The sequence below is a fragment of the Canis lupus genome, chromosome 8, assembly GCF_003254725.2.
Source record: "Canis lupus dingo isolate Sandy chromosome 8, ASM325472v2, whole genome shotgun sequence".
In the NCBI taxonomy this organism is placed as follows: domain Eukaryota; kingdom Metazoa; phylum Chordata; class Mammalia; order Carnivora; family Canidae; genus Canis; species Canis lupus.
Genome location: NC_064250.1, coordinates 35,652,218 through 35,674,631, shown reverse-complemented (window position 1 = coordinate 35,674,631; position 22,414 = coordinate 35,652,218). Strand labels below are relative to the sequence as shown.

Below are 22,414 nucleotides of genomic sequence, written 5' to 3'. Positions count from 1 at the left end.
TTATTTTATTCATGAGAGACAGAGAGAGAGAGAGAGAGAGAGGAAGAGACACAGGCAGAGGGAGAAGCAGCCTCCATGCAGGGAGCCCGATGTGGGACTCGATCCCAGGTCTCCAGGATCACGCCCTAGGCTGAAGGTGGTGCTAAACTGCTGAGCCACCGGGCTGCCCCCTGCCCCAAGATTCTTATTTCTAAGCAAGCTTCAAGGACCATCCTTGAGTAGCAGTACTCTAGAATACATTTGCGAATTGGGTATAATTTTATAGCATCTGGTCAGCAGAAAACTGAAGGAGATTACCTGTGTGAGGCTGAGTTGTGAAGGTTTTAGATTTAATTATTTGAATTTTTCTTTATCAGGAGTACTACCATATAAATTTCGATATTCTTTTGGACTATGTACAGTTTATGACTTGTTAAGTGCTCTCAACTAGAAGAACAATGATTAGCACACTTACTTTGAACATAGTTTCAAGAAATACTAAAGTAAGATACATCTGGAATATACTATTCTCCTTAAAACATGATATAATGTGAGAAATAGAAGGGTATGGGGGTAGGGCTAGGTCTCTGGTCTGTGGTGGGGTGACCTAGTCATGCAGCAAGGCTGAAACTGAATAGAACATCTTTCTATGGGCAGTGGAAGAAGCCAAGGTGGGCAGAGTGTGACTTCTTGATCCTCAGAATTAGAGAGAATTGGTGGCTAGTAACAGGGCTCCATCTCCAGGACTGCGGCTTAGGGATAGTATTCAAGTGATGTGAATAGGATGGGGGATGAATATAGAGATTGGACAAGTGAGGTAAAGACCAAGGTAAAGTACAGAGACTGGGAGAGGGCAGATTATCAAGATAAGTATATAAGGCACTGGAACCAGGGAGAAGGCAAAGGCTTAGTTTTAGAAGCACAGTTGAACTTGAGGTACCACATCTGAGGTATAGGATGAAAAACAGGCTAGCTTTATGTCTGTTCCCTTAATGCATAAGAAGAGGGCTCTGCCAGAGGGAGCAGAAGTCATGGGGCTTGAGAGAGTGGAAGGAGTAAAGCCACAAATCCCAATTAAAAGGGCCTAGGTATAAAGGACAAATGTATTTTTAAAAATATTTTATTTATTTATTTGAAAGAGCGAGCGAGAGAGAGAGAGAGAGAATGAGTGAGTGGGGTGGGGAGAAGCAGAGGGAGAGGGAGAAGCAGACTCCTATTGAGCAGGGAAGGAGACTCAGGGCTCAATCCCAGGACCCTGGGATCATGACCTGAGGCAAAGCCAGATGCTTAACTGACTGAGCCACCCAGGTGCCCCAGGACGAATGTATTAACAAGAAATCAGACAAGTTATTATTGTAATAACTTGGAGGAAGTTCCGTGGCTTTTATGTGTAGCCCCTTATTGTGATTTTATAATTACTGAGTCTAGTCATTATTGGTTAATGCGTCAATTGAGAAAGAAATGTGTTCTCTCCATTAGAATAGTAGTGATACTAGGTTTTTGTAACCTAAGTCTGTATTATTGCCCAGAGGTCCTGCAAACAGGAGTCAGTTTATTTTATTTTATTTTAAATTCAATTTGTCACCATATAGTATAATACCCAGTGCTCATCCACAGGAGTCAGTTTAATCAGACGCTCTACTAAATCTAAGATACTTACTTTAAACTGTAGTATTTCCTCTTAGCTCATTGGTTAGCTGCAAAGGAACTTGCCTAAGATACAAATTGAAAGCCTGACTAGTTTTTAACTTCTTTGGATTTATTTCTTAGAAGAATAAGGTTTTTAGAGCAAAAGGAGAAATCTGATTGGTTATCTACCTAGAGTATAATGCAAATAACCAGAAATTATATTTGTCTTCAAAATTCAGAAATTTTTATACCAAAAATTGATAGAGCAAAGAAATTATTTAAGAGTATATAGGAAAGTGTGAAGACTTCAAACTTTAAAGGGATACTTGGTTTTGTTTTTTTTTTTTCCAATTCCACCTTCAAAATACTACCATTGCTTTCACTCTGCACCTGTTCACTCTTTCTCTCCTATTAGTCTGTAGCAGTGAGCTCTCTTTGGAAGCCTTTGGAACTTTCTTTGAGATGGGGAGGGTCCCCAGGACTTCTCTCAAAGTCTAACTTGACATAACAAGGGGAAAAAGGAATCAGGAATAGTCTTTATTCCCATATATTACTTAAGATATACAATACACACACACAAAAAAAGATATACAATAGACATGCATCTTTGACTTCCTTGGATAACTGCTAAACCTCTTTTGTAGAAGGGGAAGAACAAAAGAGTCTATGCTAAAGGCAATAGTAGTCATGCAAATTTAAGAAATAATTCAGAGACAACATGTGTGTTTTGAGGCAGAATTCAAGATTAAGGAACAGTACATTTTAAAGGATTCTAAAAAATTGATTAGGGAATGCCATATTAACAAGCAGATACAAATTAAATAACAGTATGTCCTCTGGTGATTCATGGTGACTCAGCTAAGGTAATATGGTAATCTTAACACAGATGTTTTTTGAAGGCCTCCTCAGTTGGTTTGTGTGTGTGTGTGTGTGTGTGTGTGTGTGTCTGAGGGGATGAGAGAGGAAATCAATTTAATGTTTTTCATTGGGTGAATTAAAATTATGCAAAATTATTTTTCTTGGTTTTTGCAGTTTGATTTAACAAATGAATAACTGATTAATTAATTTATTCCAGAAAGCTGATACTTTAAAATTTTTATAATAGAAAATATGCAAAAATAGTGCAAAGATTCCATATATATACTTCACCCAGCTTCTCCTAATGTTAACTAATTATTTAACCATTGTACAATGGAAGAACAGGATTAATAGTGGCACACTGTTATTAACTAAATTATGAACCTTATTGAAAGTTCACCAGTTTTCTCCGGTGTCTTTTTTTTTTTTTTTTTTTTCCATTTAGGATCTCATCTTGGATTCCACATTGCATTTAGTTGTATCTCTCTTCAGTCTCTGTCAATCTTTAGTTTTTTTCTTATCTTTTGCAACCTTGACACTTTTGAGGAATACTGGTTAGTTTGTAGAATGTCTCTCCAATTTGGGTTTAATGTTTTCTCATGACAAGGTTATGCATTTTTGGCAAGAATATCATACAAGTCATTTTATGTCCTTCTTAGGATATAACAGAGGTACATGATATTTATATGTTTTATTACTGGTGATGCTAATCTTGATTGCTTGGTTAAGTTAGTAATGTCAGGTTTCTTTACTGTAAAATCACTATTTTCCCTTTGCAATTGATAATTATCTTGGGATATTTCGAGAGTTTGGCTAATATCCTGTTTCTTCTCAAACTTTTGCCCCTTAATTTTTGCATCCATAGGTAGATCTTGTCTATAACAAATACTATTGCAAGTATGCCCAGTGGTGACTTTGTACTTCTTAAACTCTCTCTACATTTATTTATTTATTTTTTAAGATTTTATATATTTACTCATGAGAGACAGAAAGAGAAAGAGAGGCAGAGACATAGGCAGAGGGAGAAGCAGGCTCCATGCAGGGAGCCTGATGTGGGACTTGATCCCAGGACTCCAGGATCACACCCTGAGCTGAAGGCAGGCACCTAACCACTGAGCCACCCAGGTGTCCCTCTCTCTACATTTATTAATTGGAATTCTATAAGGAAGAGCTGCCATTTTTCCTCATTTATTTATTCAATTATGTGACTCATGGATATTTATTTTATAAATTAAAATCTAATACTATCATCATTGATGATGTCAGTTTGTTAGGTCAAATTGTTCCAAATTTGACCATTGTGGGGTTCCTTCAGTTTGGCTTTTGACTTATTCTATGCTTTTTTGAGAATTTCCTTGTTTTCTGGTACCACAAGATTATCCAGGCTCATCCTGCCCCAGCCCTGGAATCAACCATTTCTCTAATTAGCGGATTCCTTTTATTTGGCTTTGCCCTGTGGTCCAACACTGCTCTATGCCCTGATGGGCTCAGTTTCTGCCCACATTTCTAGATGCCATATAGTTGAATGCTATGGAGGCCTACACTTTTCAGCTATCTTTAACTGTGCAGCTTAGACTGAGAGATGGGTTAGGGTAAACTTCTCTCTTTTTCTCTCTGGGCCTTGGGGAGGGGGGTATAGTTTGAACTTGTAGGGGTAGAGATGTCAAAGCACTCTCAGTGAATGGATGGTCCAAGGAAGAAGAGGCAGGCCAGGATCTGGCAAGAACTCAGTCTTCGGGTCCTAATAACAGTCACTTCAAGCAGCGCTTGAATTTCTTGCTTTATACTTCCTTTCTGTTACCCTCTAACCCTTAAGCAAAATTTTATTCACAGGTTCTGGCTACACATTAGCTGTACTTCAGGGATTTTAGTGCGGAGTCTGTCCTACATGGATAGAGGTGAAAAGGGGAGAACAGAATCTTCTTCCTTGAGGCCAGAGAAGTTACAATAAGGGAATCATAGGTATAGAGCACAAACAACTATGCCCAGCATTTTGGTAATCTCATGTAGTATCAAGAGTGTGGGATCAAGATAAGGTGGTTATAGCAGAAAAAAAAAGACACTTGTAACATGATATGGGGAAATTTCTCCAACCAAGGTAGTTTCCTTCAACCAAGCCAACAGGGTCCACTGTAATTTTCCTATTTAGCGGAAGTGTGACCTGTGATCCTATGACCTAATTTTGTAGTTACAGGTTGCTAAAGCCTAGATATTTGGGAGAGACTTATTAAAGTTTATCTTGCTAGTTTTAGCTCACCATTCCAGTCAAGTAGGATCGTCTTGAATTTTGTTTCTATCATCCATCGTGTTGATTATTTTTTGGTTATAATGCTCTTCATTGAAAATACTTGACTTTTTTTTTAACCTTCATTTAAGTCCAGACTAAAAATGTTGACTTAGGATGGAAACTGTGGTCTTCCCTGCAGTTAGACAACTAATGGTTCAATCTATGGTTTCTAAAATCTACTCTTTTTTCTCTTTCTGAGCAAAGGAGATTATTTTCCCATTCCAGGATTCTGGTACCTCTCCCATTATCCATTTATTCTCTAAGATTTCTGGATGCAGATACCACCTCAGTCCCTTCCTTCAAGGTCCAAGAATGTAATTCACTGGGGCACCTGACTGGCTTAGTCACTACAGCATGCAACTCCTGGTCTCTGTGTTTTAAGTCTGAGCCTCATGTTGGGTATAGAGATTACTTGAAAATAAAATCTTTTTTGGGGTGCCTGGGTAGCTCAGTTGGTTAAATGTAGGACTCTTGATTTCGGCTCAGGTCAACAGCTCAGGGTCTTGAGATCAAGCGCTGCCTCAGACTCTGTGTTCAGTGGTGAGTCTGCTTGAGACTTTCTCTCTTTCTGGCCCTCTCCACTCATGCACATGTGAGCACATGTGAGCACTCTCTTTCTTTAAAATAAATAAATCTTTAAAAAAAGTAAAATCTTTTTTTTTTAAAGAATGTAATGGGGCACCTGGGTGGCTCAGTCAGTTGAACCTGACTCCTGATTTCCACTCAGGTTATGATCTTGGGGTCATGGAATTGAGCCCTGTGTGGGGCTCTGTGCTCAGCATGGAGTCCACTTATCCCTCTCCCTCTACTCCTCTCATAGTTCTATCTTCTAATCTTTAACTATTGGACAGTCATTTACTAATAATTACTTAAATGGTTAAGAGATGAAGAGATTTTTAGTGTGGCTGGAGAGCAGAAAATGCCTTGCATGTACTATGAGCCCAATATATATTGAATGAATGGATGGATGATTCCTGGAAAGAAAAACACTAATTAGTAGATGGAGAATTCTGTTCTCTGTTATCCTTTTTTAATAATGTGGAACAATTTTATTTGAACCCTTTGCATTTAGCTTCAACATCAGTGTCATTATCATTACCAAGGCTATTTGTTCCACCTGTTGAGATCTCCAGTAGAATTTTCCAGACTGCAACATCTTTTTTTCTATATAAATTATTTGAGCTATTTCACTTTTTAAACCAGAGCATGGTGCTATCACCACATTACATTAAGAAAGACTTTTCCTTTCATCTTGTAGGTGGATAATTTCTATAATAAACTACTTTATTTAGATATTCTTTTATTCATTTAGTTTTAATTTAACTTTTGAATAGGTAATGATGTACATGATTAAACAAATTAAAATATACAAAGTATACAGTGAAAAATCTCTCTTCCACTTCTGTCCACCATCTGCTCAGTTGCTCCTCCAGACTTGAAACTACTGTTTATAACTTCTTGTATATTCTTCTAGAATTTGTTTATTCATATATGAGTATACATAAACATAGGTCTCATTTCCCATGTTTGAAAGAACTCTGGCATCCTTTAACATTCATCATTTTCTCTAGCAATCAGTGGGCCATTCCTTTTTTTATTTTTCTTTTAGAAAAAAAGGCCCCTTTTCCTTTTCAAAGAACTTTAGGGTTGCCTGAGTGGCCAATCGGTTAGGTGTCTGACTCTAGACTTCTGCTAGGGTCATGATCTCAGGGTCATGGAATCGAGCCCCACATCAGCTCTGTGCTCAGTGCTGAGTCTGCTTGAGATTCTTTAACTCTGCCCCTCTCCCCACTCAGGCTCATTCTCTCTCTCAAATAAAGAAATCTTTAAAAAAATAAAGAATTTCAGATTATTCAGATTCAAGTTTCCTGAAATTAAGCAAGATCCCAGGTATCCTTTAGTTATTTTCATTCATCCATTTGATTCATTCATTCATTCAGCAAAAATCTATTGATTTGCTTGCTGTATCAAAGATCCTGTATTCAGTTCTTAGATTACAGAGATTATGGATCTTGCCCTGGAATAATATGTAGTATAGTAAGAGATATAAGACATGAAGCTAAATAATTATGAGAGATGTATAAAATGCCACTACAGTTCAAAGAAGGGAGAGATTAATTCAATCCTAAGGATCAAGGAAGGCTTTGGGAGAAAAGTGACCTTTGAGTTGAGCCATGAAAGTTGAGTCCATGTATTTACAGAGATGGGATAATGAAAAAGGAAGAACATTCTATGTTATATCTCAGTACTCTTGTTTCCAAGTGACAGAAACTCAAAATAGCTTAAAAAATAAAGAAAAAGTAGGAGATTTCATACTATATTTCTGTAACCAAAACCAGAATAGACAAGACTGGAGCTACCATTAGTGTCAATAGCATACAAAGACTTTATAGCATTATCCTTCTCTGTATCTCCTTCCTCCATCCTGCCTCCTTTTCCTAACAGGCTGCTTCCGGTAACAGGTGATACAAGTGGCATCATATTCTTATTGCTCTCAATCCAAGAGCAAAAAGAGAGTTACCCCTTTGCTTCCAATTCAGAAATTTTGGAAAGGACTGGCCCAGCTTGGTGGTTGTACTCTGTTGTGAGTTGGGAAGGGAGATACTGTGTTTGCCAGCCTCACCAGAAACATAATTGAATTAGGAGGAGCAGTTCTCTAAGAGTGCTGCTATCAGAAGAAGGTAGGAAAGAGTGCAGGGGAGGCACAAAGCAGGGAGGTCCACTTTCACCTACATCATGAGCAAAGGCAAGAAGGCAGGAAATTGCCGGCCATGCTGTGAATGTAATGAGAAGTTTGTTTGTTTCAGAAGCAGGGCTTGGGACTAGTGTAAGGGAGCTGAGGCATTTGTGGTGCAAAATTTCAGAGGTATTCTCAGATGCCAGCCCTGAACCTGTAGAACTCTAAAGGGGTGAGGAAAGGGAGAGGGAGAGGGAGAGAGAGAGAGAGAGAGACACACACACACAAACCTCCTTAAATTTTGTACCTTAGGTACCTTGCTTGTCCCAAACTTATCTTGGTCCTGTTTAGAAGGAGGGGATGTTTAACAGTGTTAAAGATCAACAGGTTGAGTAGTTGAGGACTGAGTAGAGTGACCTTTGAGGGGAGAATTTTGATGGAATGATGCAAGTTAAAGCCAGATTGCAAGAGGTTAAGGAGTAACTATCTATGAAGAAATTGTGGCAAAGAATGTAGACTACTGTATTGTTTCCCACAAAGCATGGTAGTAAAAGGAATGACAGAGAAGGAATTGAAATTTAAACGGAAAGTTGGGGCCCAACAAGTTTATTTTACTTCATTTTATTTTTAATATTGGTGCTATTTGACCCAGGAAGCAGTCATCTACTTCCATGGGATGACTTGAAGGACTCCTGGCTCCCTTCCAACCAAAAAATAATTTTGTACTAGCCTACTAGTGATGTCCAAATTGCTACCATTAGTGATTTGGGGTTATTGAATTAAAGGATTATCTCCTAGCAGTTAGTAAGTACCCTCTTAGGCCCCCATCTGTAGGTAATTTATTAAGCTTTTAGCAGCTATTTGTATGTCAATGTGAATTGGCTTATCTGATTTTTTGGTAACAACCAAGAATATATTTTGATAAAAGGGGGGAGAGGGTGGTGGTGAAGAGCACTGAAGGGTTTTTTACAGTTTGGGATGTAGCACCCATAAGGAGGCAAGGTAAAGAACTCCCAAAAGGGAAGGTGAGGTTCTCAGGGGTAACTTGTCTATCTCACAGTCCTACCAAAGGCCAGCTACAATCTGAAACTCTTTTCTTCTATCAATGAACCATTTTTTTAAAACAGTATTTTTTTTTTTTTAATGATAGTCACACACACACACACACACACACAGAGGCAGAGACATAGGCAGAGGGAGAAGCAGGCTCCATACACCGGGAGCCTGACGTGGGATTCGAACCTGGGTCTCCAGGATCACGCCCTGGGCCAAAGGCAGGTGCCAAACCGCTGCGCCACCCAGGGATCCTTTAAAACAGCTTTTGAGTAGAATCTTGTCAAAATTTTCTGGGGAAATACATTATGTCCTGGATGATAGAAAGCAGGCCTGGACATGGATTCTGAAAACCTGTTCTCAAAAGAAAAAAGAAAAGGAAAACCTGTTCTCATCAAAGACTTACTTTGCCTGTGAAGAAGCAGTCACATAGGTTGCAAGTGACACATAGGTTGTAAAATACCTTATTTACACAGATCCCTTCAAAGGCTCTGGGAGGGATCCTAGCACTGTGTTCACATGATCATGCATTTTTGGAAAATTTGCAAAACAAGATAATTTAATTACAATAGACCACTGTCTCTATCCACTCCTATTTTCCCTTTGTCACATTTCCCTTAGTGCTGGGTGGCACTGAAGTAACCAGTCATTTTTGCTATACAGGGAACTTGAATTGGGGATATAGTTTGGGTTTACTGGCATATATTTTTATGGTTTGTTGTTATTTCTGTGTATTGTTAGGTTATTGTTAGCTCTTTTGGTGCAGGCATGTCTTATAAGGAATATTCCTACTGCCTGTTGAGCTAATTTATATGTCACAACATGAATATGTAAGGCCCTTGATTACAAACTAGCTAATGAGTGTTGTCAGTGTCAAGGAAAATTGAAATGTCTATGTCTTGAAATCTGTTCATATATGAAAGAAACTTCACAGAGGCTTTCCCAATTTGATACCAATCCAAAAAATTACATATGGCATTATTAACGAATTATGAAACTGAAAGAAGCTTTTCTAAATCATGAATAAAATGTTAAAAACAACCCATAATAGAGGAAAGACTGAATTATCTATTCAAGTCTGTAGTGTAAAATTGTTGTCATATATAGAAGCAATAAAAGGACACACAGGGGGAAAAAAAGTAGGGAAAAAAACTATTCTAGAGATATATATGAAAATTAATAAACTTATTTTGTTATCATTTGGATTTTGTGATGTTTGTTGTATTTGCTAGGTTTTAAAATTTTGTAATTGTTGTAATTTCTAATACCCAATTTTGTACTCATAAATTTGTATCCTTTATCTTAAAGAGTATTCTCCCCTTCAAGTTATCTAAACTTTAAGCCCTGTAAAATCTTGATTCTTCCCTGGTCCTGTGGCTGCACAAGCAACGTGAGCCTCCAGTTTTATCTGGAAGGTAAGAACCATCCATATCTGCTGACTCACCTCACAGCATTCTTGTGAGGAAGTGAGATGGTGCAGCTGAAAGGATCTCATTACTAGCTATGAAGAGCAATACAAATGTAAGTAAACTGGGATCACTGCTTCTTCCAAAAAATAGACCTTGCATTTTCTCTAAGAGGTTATCTTTTCTTCACTGATCATACTTACATTTCGGGTTATCCGGAATTGCAGAATGGACTAAGGTCCCTTTGGAGAGCTTCATATAGATGACAAGCAGCCCCAGGCAGAGTTAAAAGCCTAAGAAAGAAGGATGTTGCATTAGCACAAGTCCATCCGTTACCATGGCTGGGAAACCAACATAACGGGCCCTCCCTGGTAGAGGTGGTGAGCAGACCTGCTTCTAAAAACCGCATTTAGCATTCAAATTCAGTAATATTTCAAATATGTAGATGACATCTATTAAAACATAATTTTAATATGTACAGCTTATTTCCTTGGCCTATCATTTAATAAGGAAAAATGGGAAGTTCTATTCACTGAACACCTAATATATGTGAGCATCTGGTCCTCATGTTTTATGTACATTATCCCAAGCACTCACAATATCCCTGGATATTACCAACCTCATTTTGTAGAAGTAAAACCTGTGGCTCAAAGAGTTGAGTGAAATCTATCGCGATTAAGGTATCTTAAGCAAGGTATGTTTGATCCCACCCTTTCAAGTATCAGTTTATTGCTACATGCTGTTTCTAGTATAGTTTTTCTTTTCCTATTTGCTTGTCTTTTCTATTCCTATTGAATCTGGTTCATACAGTCACACTTGTCTGCAAAAATAATTTTGTAGATCAGATGTCTAGTATATATGGATAGGTCTTTAGTTCAAATGCATACTTCATCATGAATTTATGGAAAGTCGGGTGTATATCCAATGCAATAAAATATGCCTTTAAATCGTACTGAATTTGAATGGACAAATCTTTAATAGGAATTTTAAATGTCTGAAAATGTTTGTAATGCATAATAAACTAGTTGACTACCAACCAGACTGTGCATATCAAATTAATATGCACAGTCTAAACTAAGATATTTGATTTCATGCTAAAAAATTCAAGGCTAATCTCCTCAGTCTGAAAACAAATAGCAAGTCAACATTCTCAGGTTGCAGATTGACAGTGCCAGGCTAAAATGACTTTCCACGAGGCAGCTTTATATATATTTTAACAGAACTCAAAATTACACACAGTTCACTTGCTTCTGTCCATTAAAATTTAAAATCGAGATGAATTTAATAGCAGTAGATCTTCACAGGGCTTTTGTGATTAAGATTTTATTGAAAATTCTTGTTTTCACCCTTACTTAGCCTAAGCATGGGGGTGGGGTGCCAATCAAAGATCTTAAAATTTGACACCTGGAGTTTGTGATTTTTTTTGTGTGTGTTTATCTTTTAATTTGTAGGTCTAGACTAAAATGGGGGAGTAAAGGAGGGAGGGAGAGAGAGAAAGAAGGGAAAGTTATTTTGGAAGGGGAAACTTCTATCATTCTATAACAGACAAAAGCATTATGAATTTTATTATACAGCGTCCAGAGAGTGTAATAGCTAGAATTTTTGAAACCTAAAGGGACGACTCTGACCTGTTTGGGAAAATGTGCATGTGATAAGGTAATTTTCATGTTAGGAACCCAAAGCCACAGGATTCTGAAAAACCGTATGCTTAAGAGGGAGTATCAATCCCAGAGAACCTGACAAGTCGGTCAGAGCTGCTAACCTGAAGTATTTAAGTGAATGTTGGGGTCCAGCCTATATTCGTCACGTTTGCTCTTCAAATGAACTCAGAACTAGCAGTAAGCCTCCACTAATTCGAGACGGGTTTCAAGAAAGACCCATTCATTCTTTCAGTTTAAAAATATTTATTGAGTACCTGCTACTAGGCCAGGTCCTGGAAATATAAAGATGGATAAAATTCAATCCCTGCCCTTAAGGAGCTTACACTCTGGGCGAGGGGTGGGGGTGTCCAACATATTGACAAACGCAGACCTATATTACAATGCCTAAAACACACATCGTATAAGGTCCAGGGAGCGCACTAAAAAGGAAGCGGAAAGGTCTCCAAGGGGAGCGCCCTGAATCACGAAAGCCTCCTTGGAGGTGGCGCAGGCTTCCCCTTGCACTGGCGAGCCGCGGAGGCAGGCGGCCGAGCGGGCGCAGAGGCGGCGGCCGCGGCCACCGCCACCTCAGCGAGCAGAGGCACAGGCGTCACACTGCGTGTTCTGCCCTGGGATCGCCCTCGCACCCCTCCGTCTCCACACAACGCGACACCGCCAGCCACCAGTCCCCTGCGGTGCGGCAAGTCTGAAGCAGTGTGGGAATACGAATCCTAGCAAATAGCGCTGCAAGGCGCGATCCAACCTGAGGAGATTTAGAAGAGCCGGAACGGGAGCCGCCAAGCTTCCGAGAGACCCGGCGAGGGTGGCGGCGGGGGCCCGCCCGAGTGCAGCCGCGCCGCCGCTCGCTCGTGGTTTCCAGCGCTCCGCTTTCGGTCGGCGCCCCGACGGCTGGCGGGGATCTGCAGGGCGCGCCGAGCGCTCCGCCCCCGGCCGCGGCTGCCCGAGTCGGGAGGCTCTCTGCCGCACGCCGCCCGCCGCCCGCCCCCGCTCGGGCAGCTCGCGTGGCGGCCGCCGCCCAGAGCCCGCCGGGACAGCCGCGGCGGTCGGGCCCCGGCGCCCCGAGGCGCTTACCGCGGCGGGTGGCGAGCGGCCGTCGGCGCGCAGCCTCCTCACACGCAAGCCGGACGCGCGCGGCAGCAGCCCGCGCAGGCCCAGACCCGCGCTGCGGCCTCGCGGCGCGCGGCGCACCGTCTTGCACGAGGCGCACGAGCCGCCGCGCCGTCCGAGGCTGTGGGCGAGCGCGCGCCTTTGTTTGTCCCCGCGCCTCGGGTTTTAACGCCGCGTCCCCCTGGGTTCTGAGAGGTTCCCTCTCCTCGAGCTATTTGAGTCAGGGGCTCTGACAATAGGAGTGGCTCGCGGCCTACACGTCTGAGAGGTTCCAGGGCGCTTGCACGGAAAAGGTGGGTGTGTGGTGCAGTCGTCACCTCCCGGAGTCGCGATCCGAACCCCGGAGGAGGGACACCCCTTCCCGGGGACTCTGGGCCCGCCTCTGGGCTTCTCCGCGGGAACAGAGCTGTGTCGGGGCTGCCTCCCGTACGGGGAACCCACGCACCCGCCGTTCCCGCCGCCCTGTCGCCGCAGGCCTCCGGGGGGCCTCCCGGCCGCGGCCTTCCAGTCGGCCGCTCCCGGCCCGGGGGCCGCCGCGCGGGGAGAGGGACGCGCCTCGGCGCCCGGGCCGGTGCGCGAACAATGACCCCTTTTCCCCTCGCCGCCGCCTCTTCCCCGACACCGCCCCCCTCGCACCCCCAGGCGAACCTATTAGCCATTCAGGCCGACAAAACCCCGCGGCCCCGCGCATTGTCCCGCGGAGCGCCCGGCCACCGTCATTAGCCCTGATTACGCTGAGCCGCCTGACAGCCCCGCGGGCCGCTCCGCAGACCCCCCATTCACCGCCGCCCCCGGGCCCCGCCTCACAATGGGAGCGGAAATCGTCCGCGCTCCCGCGTCCCGGCTGAATAGAGCGAAAAGCTGCTTCTCCCCTCCTCCCCCCCCCCCCCATTCACGTTCTCTTTGGATACAATATTTTTTTTTCCTTTTTGTTAAAATTAGGGAGAGAGAACGAGGTCAAGGAAGATTTTGATTGAGCTCTTTGCCTGTCATTTGTTTAATGTAAACAAAGAGCAAGTCCTCCCCCCACACCCCGACCTCTCATCCCCCCCCCTCCTCCCTCCTCCCTCCCTCACTCCCTCCCAGATTTTTATAAACAAACTGGAGAAGGGAAAGGGGGCGGAGGGGGGGGGTGCTCGGCGGGTGGAAGCGAAGTGGGTCGTTAAAGTGGAGGAAGCGAGCAACTGCGGCATTTGGGGAGCGGGAGCCATCGCTCCTTTGGTAGAACTGGCGAGTGGTTGAAATATTTATAACCGATAAAAAAGCCTGAGCTGGGGCTGGTGGTTAAATGCACACATTGGTCAGTTTTTTTTAAAAATGCAGCTTCTTTTCACTCTGCTGGAGTAACTGCTTTTTGGGAAATTGTTACAGGAAATAAATTTCAGAAGACGGAAAGGAAACCCACCATATGGAGATTTCTCCAAAGTCGGAAACCTTCAGCCTTGCCACTACCTGGAATTAAAAACAAACAAAACAAAAACCTTTCTAGACCGGGATAAAACTGATACAGAAAAAAAAAAATCTTGGAAAGAAAACGAAAACTTTTACAATACCTGCCCAAGGGAAGATTTGGACCAATTATCATAAATATCTGTGTGAAGATTTGGACCAATCATCAAGGAATTGATTACTCACAAGAGCAATTAGGTGCCACCAGGTTTCAGATAAACATTTTAAAAATTCTTTAAAATAATATGTCACCCATTAAGATTCTAAAGTGAAATTAGATAAATAAACCTACAGATTGGTGAAACAGAATACCTGCTTTATAATGTAATCCTTAGACAACATGTTACTTTAAGCAAATTAAATGTATTGAAAGGAAAATGTACTTTAAAGGCTTTCACTAAAGCTGGAAGAAAAGTCCTCCATAACTGTTTGGTCTTCTCTTTTTTTACCAAGCCATAAGGGTTATTTAAAAATTATTTGTAAAGAGATAGCTTAGTTCTTAGCAGTACAGCCCTTTGTTCTTGAGAAAAAAAAATCTTTTTGGACATTTTCTTCTCCCTTTAGGCATCAATTGAACTGGTGAGTGGGATGGGATTTTTAGAATCTTAACTGCCTTTACATCATTCTGCTAATTAGTCCTTTCCCTTCCTTCATAGACCAGAAAACAGCTTAAGAGAGAAAATTTGCTAAGGATCTTCTCCAAATGCTGATCTGGATAGCTCCTTGCTTAGTACCTAGAAGGTCTGGTGAACAAGACTGGAAATCTCTTGATTTTTCCTTGAAGTGCAATACTCCTCGGCAGATTCAAGATGAGGGTGAGGCAAGGGAAGTACTTACAGTGCAAAATTTAAGGAGGCACTCATTCCCAGATGCTTTGTACTTGCTTGACCTTGAGAGTGAATGAATGAATGCCTCCTTAAATTTTGTACTCTAGGTACCTCCCTTGCCTCTTAGGAATCCTGACCAAGCTCCTTGGCATTCAAGGAAGTGGGGGTGGGGGTGGGTTCTAGGAAACAAAATAAGAGTCTTCGGAAGCTCTACCATCCTAGCTTTTCTGGATCCACAGAAAGGCATTTGCTTGCTTTCCTGAGGAACACCAGCTCCATCAAAAAGACATCCCCACTCCTATCTAGAGCTCTTGTGCAAGAGAGTTTTGATTGTTAACAGTTCTCTCGATAAGGGCCCCTCTCTATACAATTAAAACAATTTATAAAGCCCAAATGAGGCCAAATCTGTTTAAGTGATTTAAAAACCAAAAACCAACCTTATTCATGTCTTGGGCTTCTCTCATGTATCTTGCCATTTGACTGCTTTTTGTCTTCCATGACTTCACTTTTTTTTTTTTTTTTTGGTTTGCACATTGGCACTTCTACCCAAATAAGTTAGTAGGCTTCTGAACCAAAGGACATCTGCTAAGGACAGAGAGGTGAATTGAAAGTGCAGTGTGTGTGTGTATGTGTGTGTGAGTGTGTGTGTGTGTGGCAGGAGGAGCTCAAGGAGGGAAGTTCAGCTTAAGTGATTTAAAGATCAGTGTCAAATTTTATAATATACAACCCATTTCACCAGGAAAAAAAAAAACTTTAGAGACTCTCCATATACTTTTTTAGTGCAAGAACAGTGGGTTTGTTTTGTTTTTTGGTATGTGTGTGCCTGCATGTACCTACACACTTTGGGAGGACAAATTAAATCCTAAAAATATTTGATAGTTTCAATTGAGGCAGTTACAGGACAATTTGGCTCTAGATGACTCATTTCATGTTTAATACAGATATCAGACTTCTAAAATGCCAGTCATTTCTCTGCAACCTTCTATTTCACCTCAATATGTCTGATTACATCCTTTCCTTCATCTAAGTATCCCTTTGTGGAAAGTATGTTTGATTAAAATCTGCTTCTTCATCAAGAAGATGTTAGTTTAGTTATTAAAACCTCTCCTATCTTTTGTCTTATTTTAATAGGAGTTCAATCCTAGATGTAGTGCATACTCACTCTAGCATGGTCATGGGTGCCTGTTGCTTTTGTATAGGAGGGGTCCTGAAAGGAGACCAAAAACCTTCCTAATTGCTGAGCCTAAATCAGAATACTCTGGCATTTTTATAAAATAGGACTCAGGACTGAGTCCCAGAGTTTGGCTTGTTAAATTGTTCCTGAAAGCCATTGACACTTCATAAAAGTGAGTGTCAGGTAGATAAGCAATAGTAACCTGTGCTTGAGGATGTGTGGAGTTGCCTTATACGGGATGCTCATGTTGCCATTTTCTAGGTTTAATTATGTCATACACACGTATATACATACAGACAATTTTTGAGCAGGTGGTTATGGATCTACCATGGGCCATTAAAAAATATAAACCAGGAGACATCAGAGAACACAAAAGAGAAAAGAAGACTCTCCTGAGACTGTTTGCACAAGGGCTCCTGCTTACCTGGTGAAGAGTATTTTTTTTTTTTTTTTTTTTTTTTTTTAAGGAATCTGAGAGCATCTCACTTAATTAAGAAAGGTTGCTCACCAGGTTTTTATTGTTTGGCTTCTTCACACGGAACCCACATCTGCTCCACCCTGCCCCTTTAGAAACAGCAAGTTCCCAAGATACAGAGAAACCTATCAGGGCAGTCTCTTAAATAAGTAAATAAACAGCATATATATGTTTTGTTTTGTTTTGTTTTTTAAAAAAACCTTTAAAGCAAAAGTTATACATATATAACAGCGTCCTTTCGACGTGAAATACCCACGGGAGATTTAGGGCAGGCGCTCAGCGTGCAGTTCGGATTCCGGAGGCATCTTTGCAGCAAAATTCTTGGGAAAAAGCAAAGCAAGGAGAAGGTAGCGTTGGGTTGGGCCTCACCGCGGACCCCTGTGATAGCGGCCGGAGGGCGCCAGTGGAGCCAGGCCGGCGCGGGGGGCGGAAATGGGCAACCCGAGCCCACGGGTCCCTGGCCACCTGGTTTCACAAGCGCTGGGTTTGCTTGGTTTCTCAACTTCCCTCCCTATTTCATTTTGTCTTGTTTTTACACTGAATTCTGTTTCTGAGCGTGCTGGGTGGGCAGTTCAGATGTCGCACTCGCTGTCGCTAGACGTAATGGAGATGGCCGAAGTGGCTGCCTTGCTGGATAGGCTGGCGGCCGGGCTGGCGGCGGCGCCCAGCACCTCGGGCGTGCCCTCTTCCTCAGCCCTTAGAGCCCGCCCGGACCCCTGCGACAGGACCTGCTGCTGGAGTCTACGGAAAGGAAAGGGATACCAGTCACAGCGCGTAACACAGCCGCCCATTGCCCCCCCTCCCCCCGGGTCTGCATCCCTTAAGCCCAGCGGCCACGGATCTCCCACAGACCCGGGCAGTTTAAGTGGGAAAAGTGAGGCAACAGGACAGGCCGGAGTCTGCGGCCGCCTTCCCAAGAGCCCTGCGGTTTTCTCATCCTTCTTCCGAATCCTTTCTTGGCTCCCCATCTGAGATGCTGGGCTCACAGGATCATTCGTGGTTGTTTGCCACCTTTGGGAGATTTACAGTACTGTCAAGATAAATGAGCTGTGGGTGACAAGGACATATCGGGCTCCTGGATTGGGACCCCGTTCCCAGCGGGCGCCTGCTCCCGGCGCTCGCTCGTGTCAGTGCCCTCGAGGCCGGATCAGACCAAAGCTAAAAGCAAAAAGGGCTGCCTGAGGACTGCACGGAACGTTTGGGCCTGGGGGGATGAGGCTGGGTTCCTTGCTGCAATGTTTAGCTAATTTAGATCCCCACTCTGCGGAAGGGAAAGCCTCAGCTGACTAGTTTGCTGTTTTGAGGCAGGGTTATCCACGCGTGGAAAAAAACAACTCACTTCCATCCAGAAGTCCATCGAAAACTGTTTTCAAACCGTTAGAGGAGAATTCATCTGGGCTTTTAAAATGACCACAGTAACCTGCCACATCGCTAATAAGCCAGGCTTTACTTATTAGGAGCCTGGGCCCAGGTTGACAAGAATTAGCCTCGGGGTCCCTAATTATTGCTGGGATTTTAATTTTTATTTCTTTCTCCTTCCCAATGCAGCCTTGGTTTGGTGACTGGAACTAGCAGGTGAAGCAACCTCCAGGCACCGAGAACGAGAGAAAGAGTATGGAGAACCAATAGCCCTGAAGGAAACCTTCCCCCTCCTCCCCACCCAGGATCCCAGAACGCAGTGGGCTTGTAACTGAAGACAGACTGAATTCTCAACTCCTGGGATCCAAGTCGCCCGGCCCCCGGGGTAAGGGCGCCCAGGGTGCCTTCGCCCGCCCCACCCGGCTGAGCAGCGCAAGGCGTGTAGGCCTCTAGGTACCAACCTGTTCTTGGCCGCAGCCGCCCGGTCCCTTTGTCGGCGGTTTTTGAACCAGTTGCCCACCTGTGTAGGGGTCAGTCCGGTTGCCTGGGCGAGCTCACGCTTTTTGCTGGGGTTGGGGTATGGGTCCTGCAGGTACCATTCTCTTAGCAGATGCCGCGTGCGCTCCTTGAAACAGTGTGTCTTCTGTTCGCCGTCCCAAATTGTGCGCGGCAGCGGGAACTTCTTTCTCACACGGTACTTGTCCACCGGCCCCAGGGGCCGTCCACGCAGCTTCTCGGCCTCCTGGTAATGCGCTTCGAGCCACAGCGCCTGCAGCTTGGCATGCGACTCCTTGGTGAACTTGTGGTTTTCCAGAATATGGTAGAGCTCGCGGTAGTTGCCACCATGAAAGGCCACGATGGCTCGCGCGCGCAGCACCGATTCATTCTTGTTGAGGGCCTCGCAGGCCGCAGGGGCCACGGGCAGCGACCAGAGGAAGCGACCCAGGCGCTCAACGTCGCCGCTCTCCTCCAGAGTCTCGCATACCCCGGCCACTTGCTGGGGACTGAAATTCAAGATGGGCAGCTGGAACATCGAGGCAGTGCCGACTGCAATGGGGACGCTGAGCGCGGAGCGGGACGCGCAGCAGATGCCCGCGGGCCTGGCCGGGTGCGCCAGGCTCTCCTCCGTGAAGCGGCTTAGGGCAGCGGGGACGCACTGCCCCGCCAGCTGCGGCGGCTCAACGGCTGGGAGTGAGCGAGCGGGAGGGATTGGAGGAGGTGCCGGCCCCGCAGCCTAGGTTCGGCTCGGCTCGGTTAGGGCACGCAGGCCGGCGAACTGGCGCCGCTACTAGAATGGGCGGATTGGCGGCGCGGGCGCCATGGAGACCCCCTGTCAGTCACCGGCCCTCTCTGCCAATCAAGACTGCGACCAGCGCGCCCGGGTCATTTCAGCACCTCCCCGCTCTCGACAGCGCCCGCCGTTCACCCGTGGACATTTCCTCGGTATTTTACAGAATCTGGAGGAGGAAAAGACTGGAGAATGGCTAGGAGAAAAAGAGAGGCAAGAACAGCAGCGTTTCAACTCCTTCCTCCAGCCTTTTTCTTCCATCCCCAACCCCCTTGCCAAAAGAGGCAGTAGTGCTACAGGAATCCACTTTGGAGTGATGCGCTGCCTGGGTCAAGAGGTCTCCAGAGGACAATGAGGACTGGGCCAAATTGAAATCCTCCGAGAATTCGCCAAGTGTAATTGTAATGAAACAGAAAACTTTGGGGGTAGCGCATGGATGGGGAGGGAGGAAAGTAGATTACTTCATTTTTTTCCCCCAGCACCTATCCCGCATGCCTTTCCCCCTTTTCCAGCTGCCAAAGCAGCCGAGTGGGAAGTGAGTCTGAAGCAGAAGGAACAGCACCAGGGATCTGTTAAGAGGTCAGTTCGAGCTATTCCCAACACCTTCAAAAGCCTTCTGAAATCATTTTAAATACCAACTAGAACAAATCCCATACCTGATAACACAGGTGTTGACCATGAAGTTAGACACTCAGGAAAAGGGGCATTGCACCCCCTCCCAAAGTTTATACTTTTCATTCCTCTCTCCCCAGTTTAATGGACTTGAACAAATGTGCAGCATAGCCACATCTAGAGTGAGAAGTCACTGGTAGGTCAGGACAGCAACTTAAAAGCTTATTTCAAACATCTTTTTAAAAATATTGATTTGCTCTCCTTGCAGGCTGATTTTGCCCTACCCTGTGTTGGAACATTTAATTCTTGAGCTGGGGATAGAAACTCTAACCTTGGCCTTTTTGCACCAAAGAAACTCAGTGCAAGTAAAATAGAGAAGGGGGAACCTCAGCAATGGGAATGGGGGCAGAAAGCACTTTCTAAGCTGCTGAGCATTGACCTCCCCTGCAGAGAGGAAGGGCTTTCTTGGCAGCTCTGCCTTTAGGGCCAACAGATTGAATTGGCAACTTTTATTGATTACCAATTGACATCCACATCATACCATTTTCTGAGGTCTCTGTCAAAAGAAACTACGATCTCACCTGACCCTTTGATAGGGACTTGCTTGTTTAGTTGGAAGAAAATAATTGGGAGAGCGGATTCCAAAGAAAATGGCTGAAAAAGCATCTTTGTAGATCCATCCCTAAAGGAATCAGATAGGAATGTTCGCCACAGATCTGGACTGGGCCCGGCGTCTTTTCTTTAGTATCAAGTACAATTTGTATGCGGCTTCTACAGCTCTGGTAAATCAGAAGGCGGATAGATAGCACAGATGGTTGGAGGTGTCGGGTCAGATTATGCTACGCCTGAGTGCAGGGCAAAGCTCGTTCTGACGGAAAACCCTGATATTATTTTCACAGATCTTCGCAGTTCACTCGGAAAAAAATAGCTGAGGTGGGGGGTGGGATCTGCAACCATTTACATCATTTCTGTGAGACTGCCAGCTGCCTCCACGGAGAGGCTTTCTTTACTAAGAGTTCATTTTTTTTTTTTTTTTTTTGAAATGCGACAAGGCAGGGGCAAAATAAAGAGGGCGGTGAGGATAATGTCAAAGCACAAATCTCTCTAGCTTGGGGTGATTTACGAATCCGCTTGACGAACAACTTTTAGTGAGAAACATCGCACACAAAGTGCCCCAAATACGCAGTGTAGAAAACCTGGCTATGGGGATCGGGCAGGGGTGAAGCGGAAGCAGGAAGGCTGTGTTCCCCGTCCCCGCACCTTTGGTCAGGGAAGGAAAGTATCCCCTTGCTGGGGATGTTCCCCCCATCCCCTTAGCAGAATGGCCTCAAGCTCTCCTTCTGTCCGGAAGAAGTCGCAAGTCTGGGAGACCCCACAACCCCAGAGCCCAGAGAGGACCCCAACACCTGCATCTAGCCGCTGGAGGTGAGAAGTTGCCCGTACCTCACGGGACTGTGCCTCTCCGCCCTTTGCTAAACAGTTTGAAAACTGTGAATTCAGGGAAGACTGGGTTTTTACCCTTAGTTTTTGTGAGCAAAGTCGAGTTAATTTTCCAAGTCTACCTTCCTTATCCAGGAAATGAGAATATCCCATTTTTTCGATAATAGTTCTGCAAATATTAGAGAAGAGAGCACGTTGGCTTCTGCGTGTTTGGGGCTCTCAGGCAACTGGGGCCCAAATCCTGGCTTGACTGCACCTTGGAAGGGAGGCTAAAGGGCTCTGGTTAGGGGCAGCAGAGTCTTAGTTCTGCCAGACGCTATATTTGGACCCCAGGTGTGCAGAGGTCTGAGAAGTGTCTAGAGCACCGGGTCTACTATCAGAAAATCCTATCTTTGTTCTCACAGGGGACTTGGTTTAATTTTATTAACTCGAAGGAAATAAACCACCCCTGAGAAACTTAGGATCACATTTTCATTCATCACCTTCACAAACAGAAGAAATGCATGCCTGCCCCTGCCCCTCACCCATCCCTGGGAAGGAGAGAAGCTCCCCTGGGTTCCTTAGAAATATCCCCATTGTGAACAAGGCGGTGATCCCCATCCCACCCTTAAAGTGCAAGGTGAAAGCTGGACCTTCGGGTTGACTTTTCTTAATTTTACAGAAGGATAGATTTTTACTAGTTTTGAAACTTTGCACCACCCGTGCGGGCAACCATCTTCTTGCCACCCCCACTTTATTTTTCTTTTGTGTTTGACCAGGAAACCTAGAAAGTTCAGTGGCTCAGTCCTTGGCCTGGTTTGCAGCTTTCTATGGTTGGTCTGCAGCTAGTAGATTGGGGAGGCCTTGGGCAGGCAAATGCTTGATACTCACTGGGAATCCAAGGAGGTCTATTCTGCTCTCTGCAGACTCAGTTTTACTTTACCAGGGAAAAAATATGGAGAAAAATTCAGTAGAAGGAAATGCCCCGGGGAAATTCTGGGTTTAATTATTCAGTGAGGGAGCAGCAGAGCAAAGTGCCCCTCCACCCCTCCTGGAAGTTGTGAGGTTCATACCAGAAATCTTCAGAGTGGGGTTTCTTGTGCTTGTCGATGTCACCCCTCATTTTGTCCTTTCTGATTTGCCTTTAGAGTAGA

At 44.3% G+C, this 22,414-nt stretch overlaps 1 protein-coding gene and 2 long non-coding RNA genes across 6 annotated transcripts in view; 1 reads left to right on the top strand and 2 right to left on the bottom strand.

Moving 5' to 3' along the window:
• Positions 1 to 13,419, bottom strand: part of LOC112657278 (uncharacterized) — a 68,641-nt gene extending 55,222 nt beyond the window's left edge. Inside the window, exons 1-3 of one of the 4 annotated variants that reach the window (XR_003134943.3) lie at positions 12,293 to 12,507; positions 10,093 to 10,182; positions 8,673 to 8,837 (exon numbers count right to left, since the gene is read on the bottom strand). This is a non-coding gene — a long non-coding RNA (uncharacterized LOC112657278). Of the gene's footprint in view, positions 1 to 7,996; positions 8,838 to 10,092; positions 10,183 to 12,292; positions 12,508 to 13,102; positions 13,194 to 13,305 lie in introns of those variants that run through there. The other 3 variants (XR_003134944.3, XR_007412707.1, XR_004817906.2) reach the window with 3 other exon arrangements.
• LOC112657279 (uncharacterized) lies at positions 12,640 to 14,523 on the top strand. The gene is made up of 2 exons (XR_003134945.3): positions 12,640 to 12,950; positions 14,029 to 14,523. It is a non-coding gene; the product is annotated as an uncharacterized LOC112657279 (long non-coding RNA).
• Positions 14,524 to 16,597: 2,074 nt separating this feature from the next.
• On the bottom strand, positions 16,598 to 19,400 carry SIX6 (SIX homeobox 6). Its single transcript, XM_025443249.3, has 2 exons — positions 18,403 to 19,400; positions 16,598 to 17,323 (listed from the first exon to the last, which is right to left on the bottom strand). Exons 1-2 carry the CDS (start codon positions 18,972 to 18,974, stop codon positions 17,155 to 17,157), a joined length of 741 nt encoding a protein of 246 aa, XP_025299034.1. The 5' UTR covers positions 18,975 to 19,400; the 3' UTR covers positions 16,598 to 17,154.
• Positions 19,401 to 22,414: the final 3,014 nt, after the last annotated feature.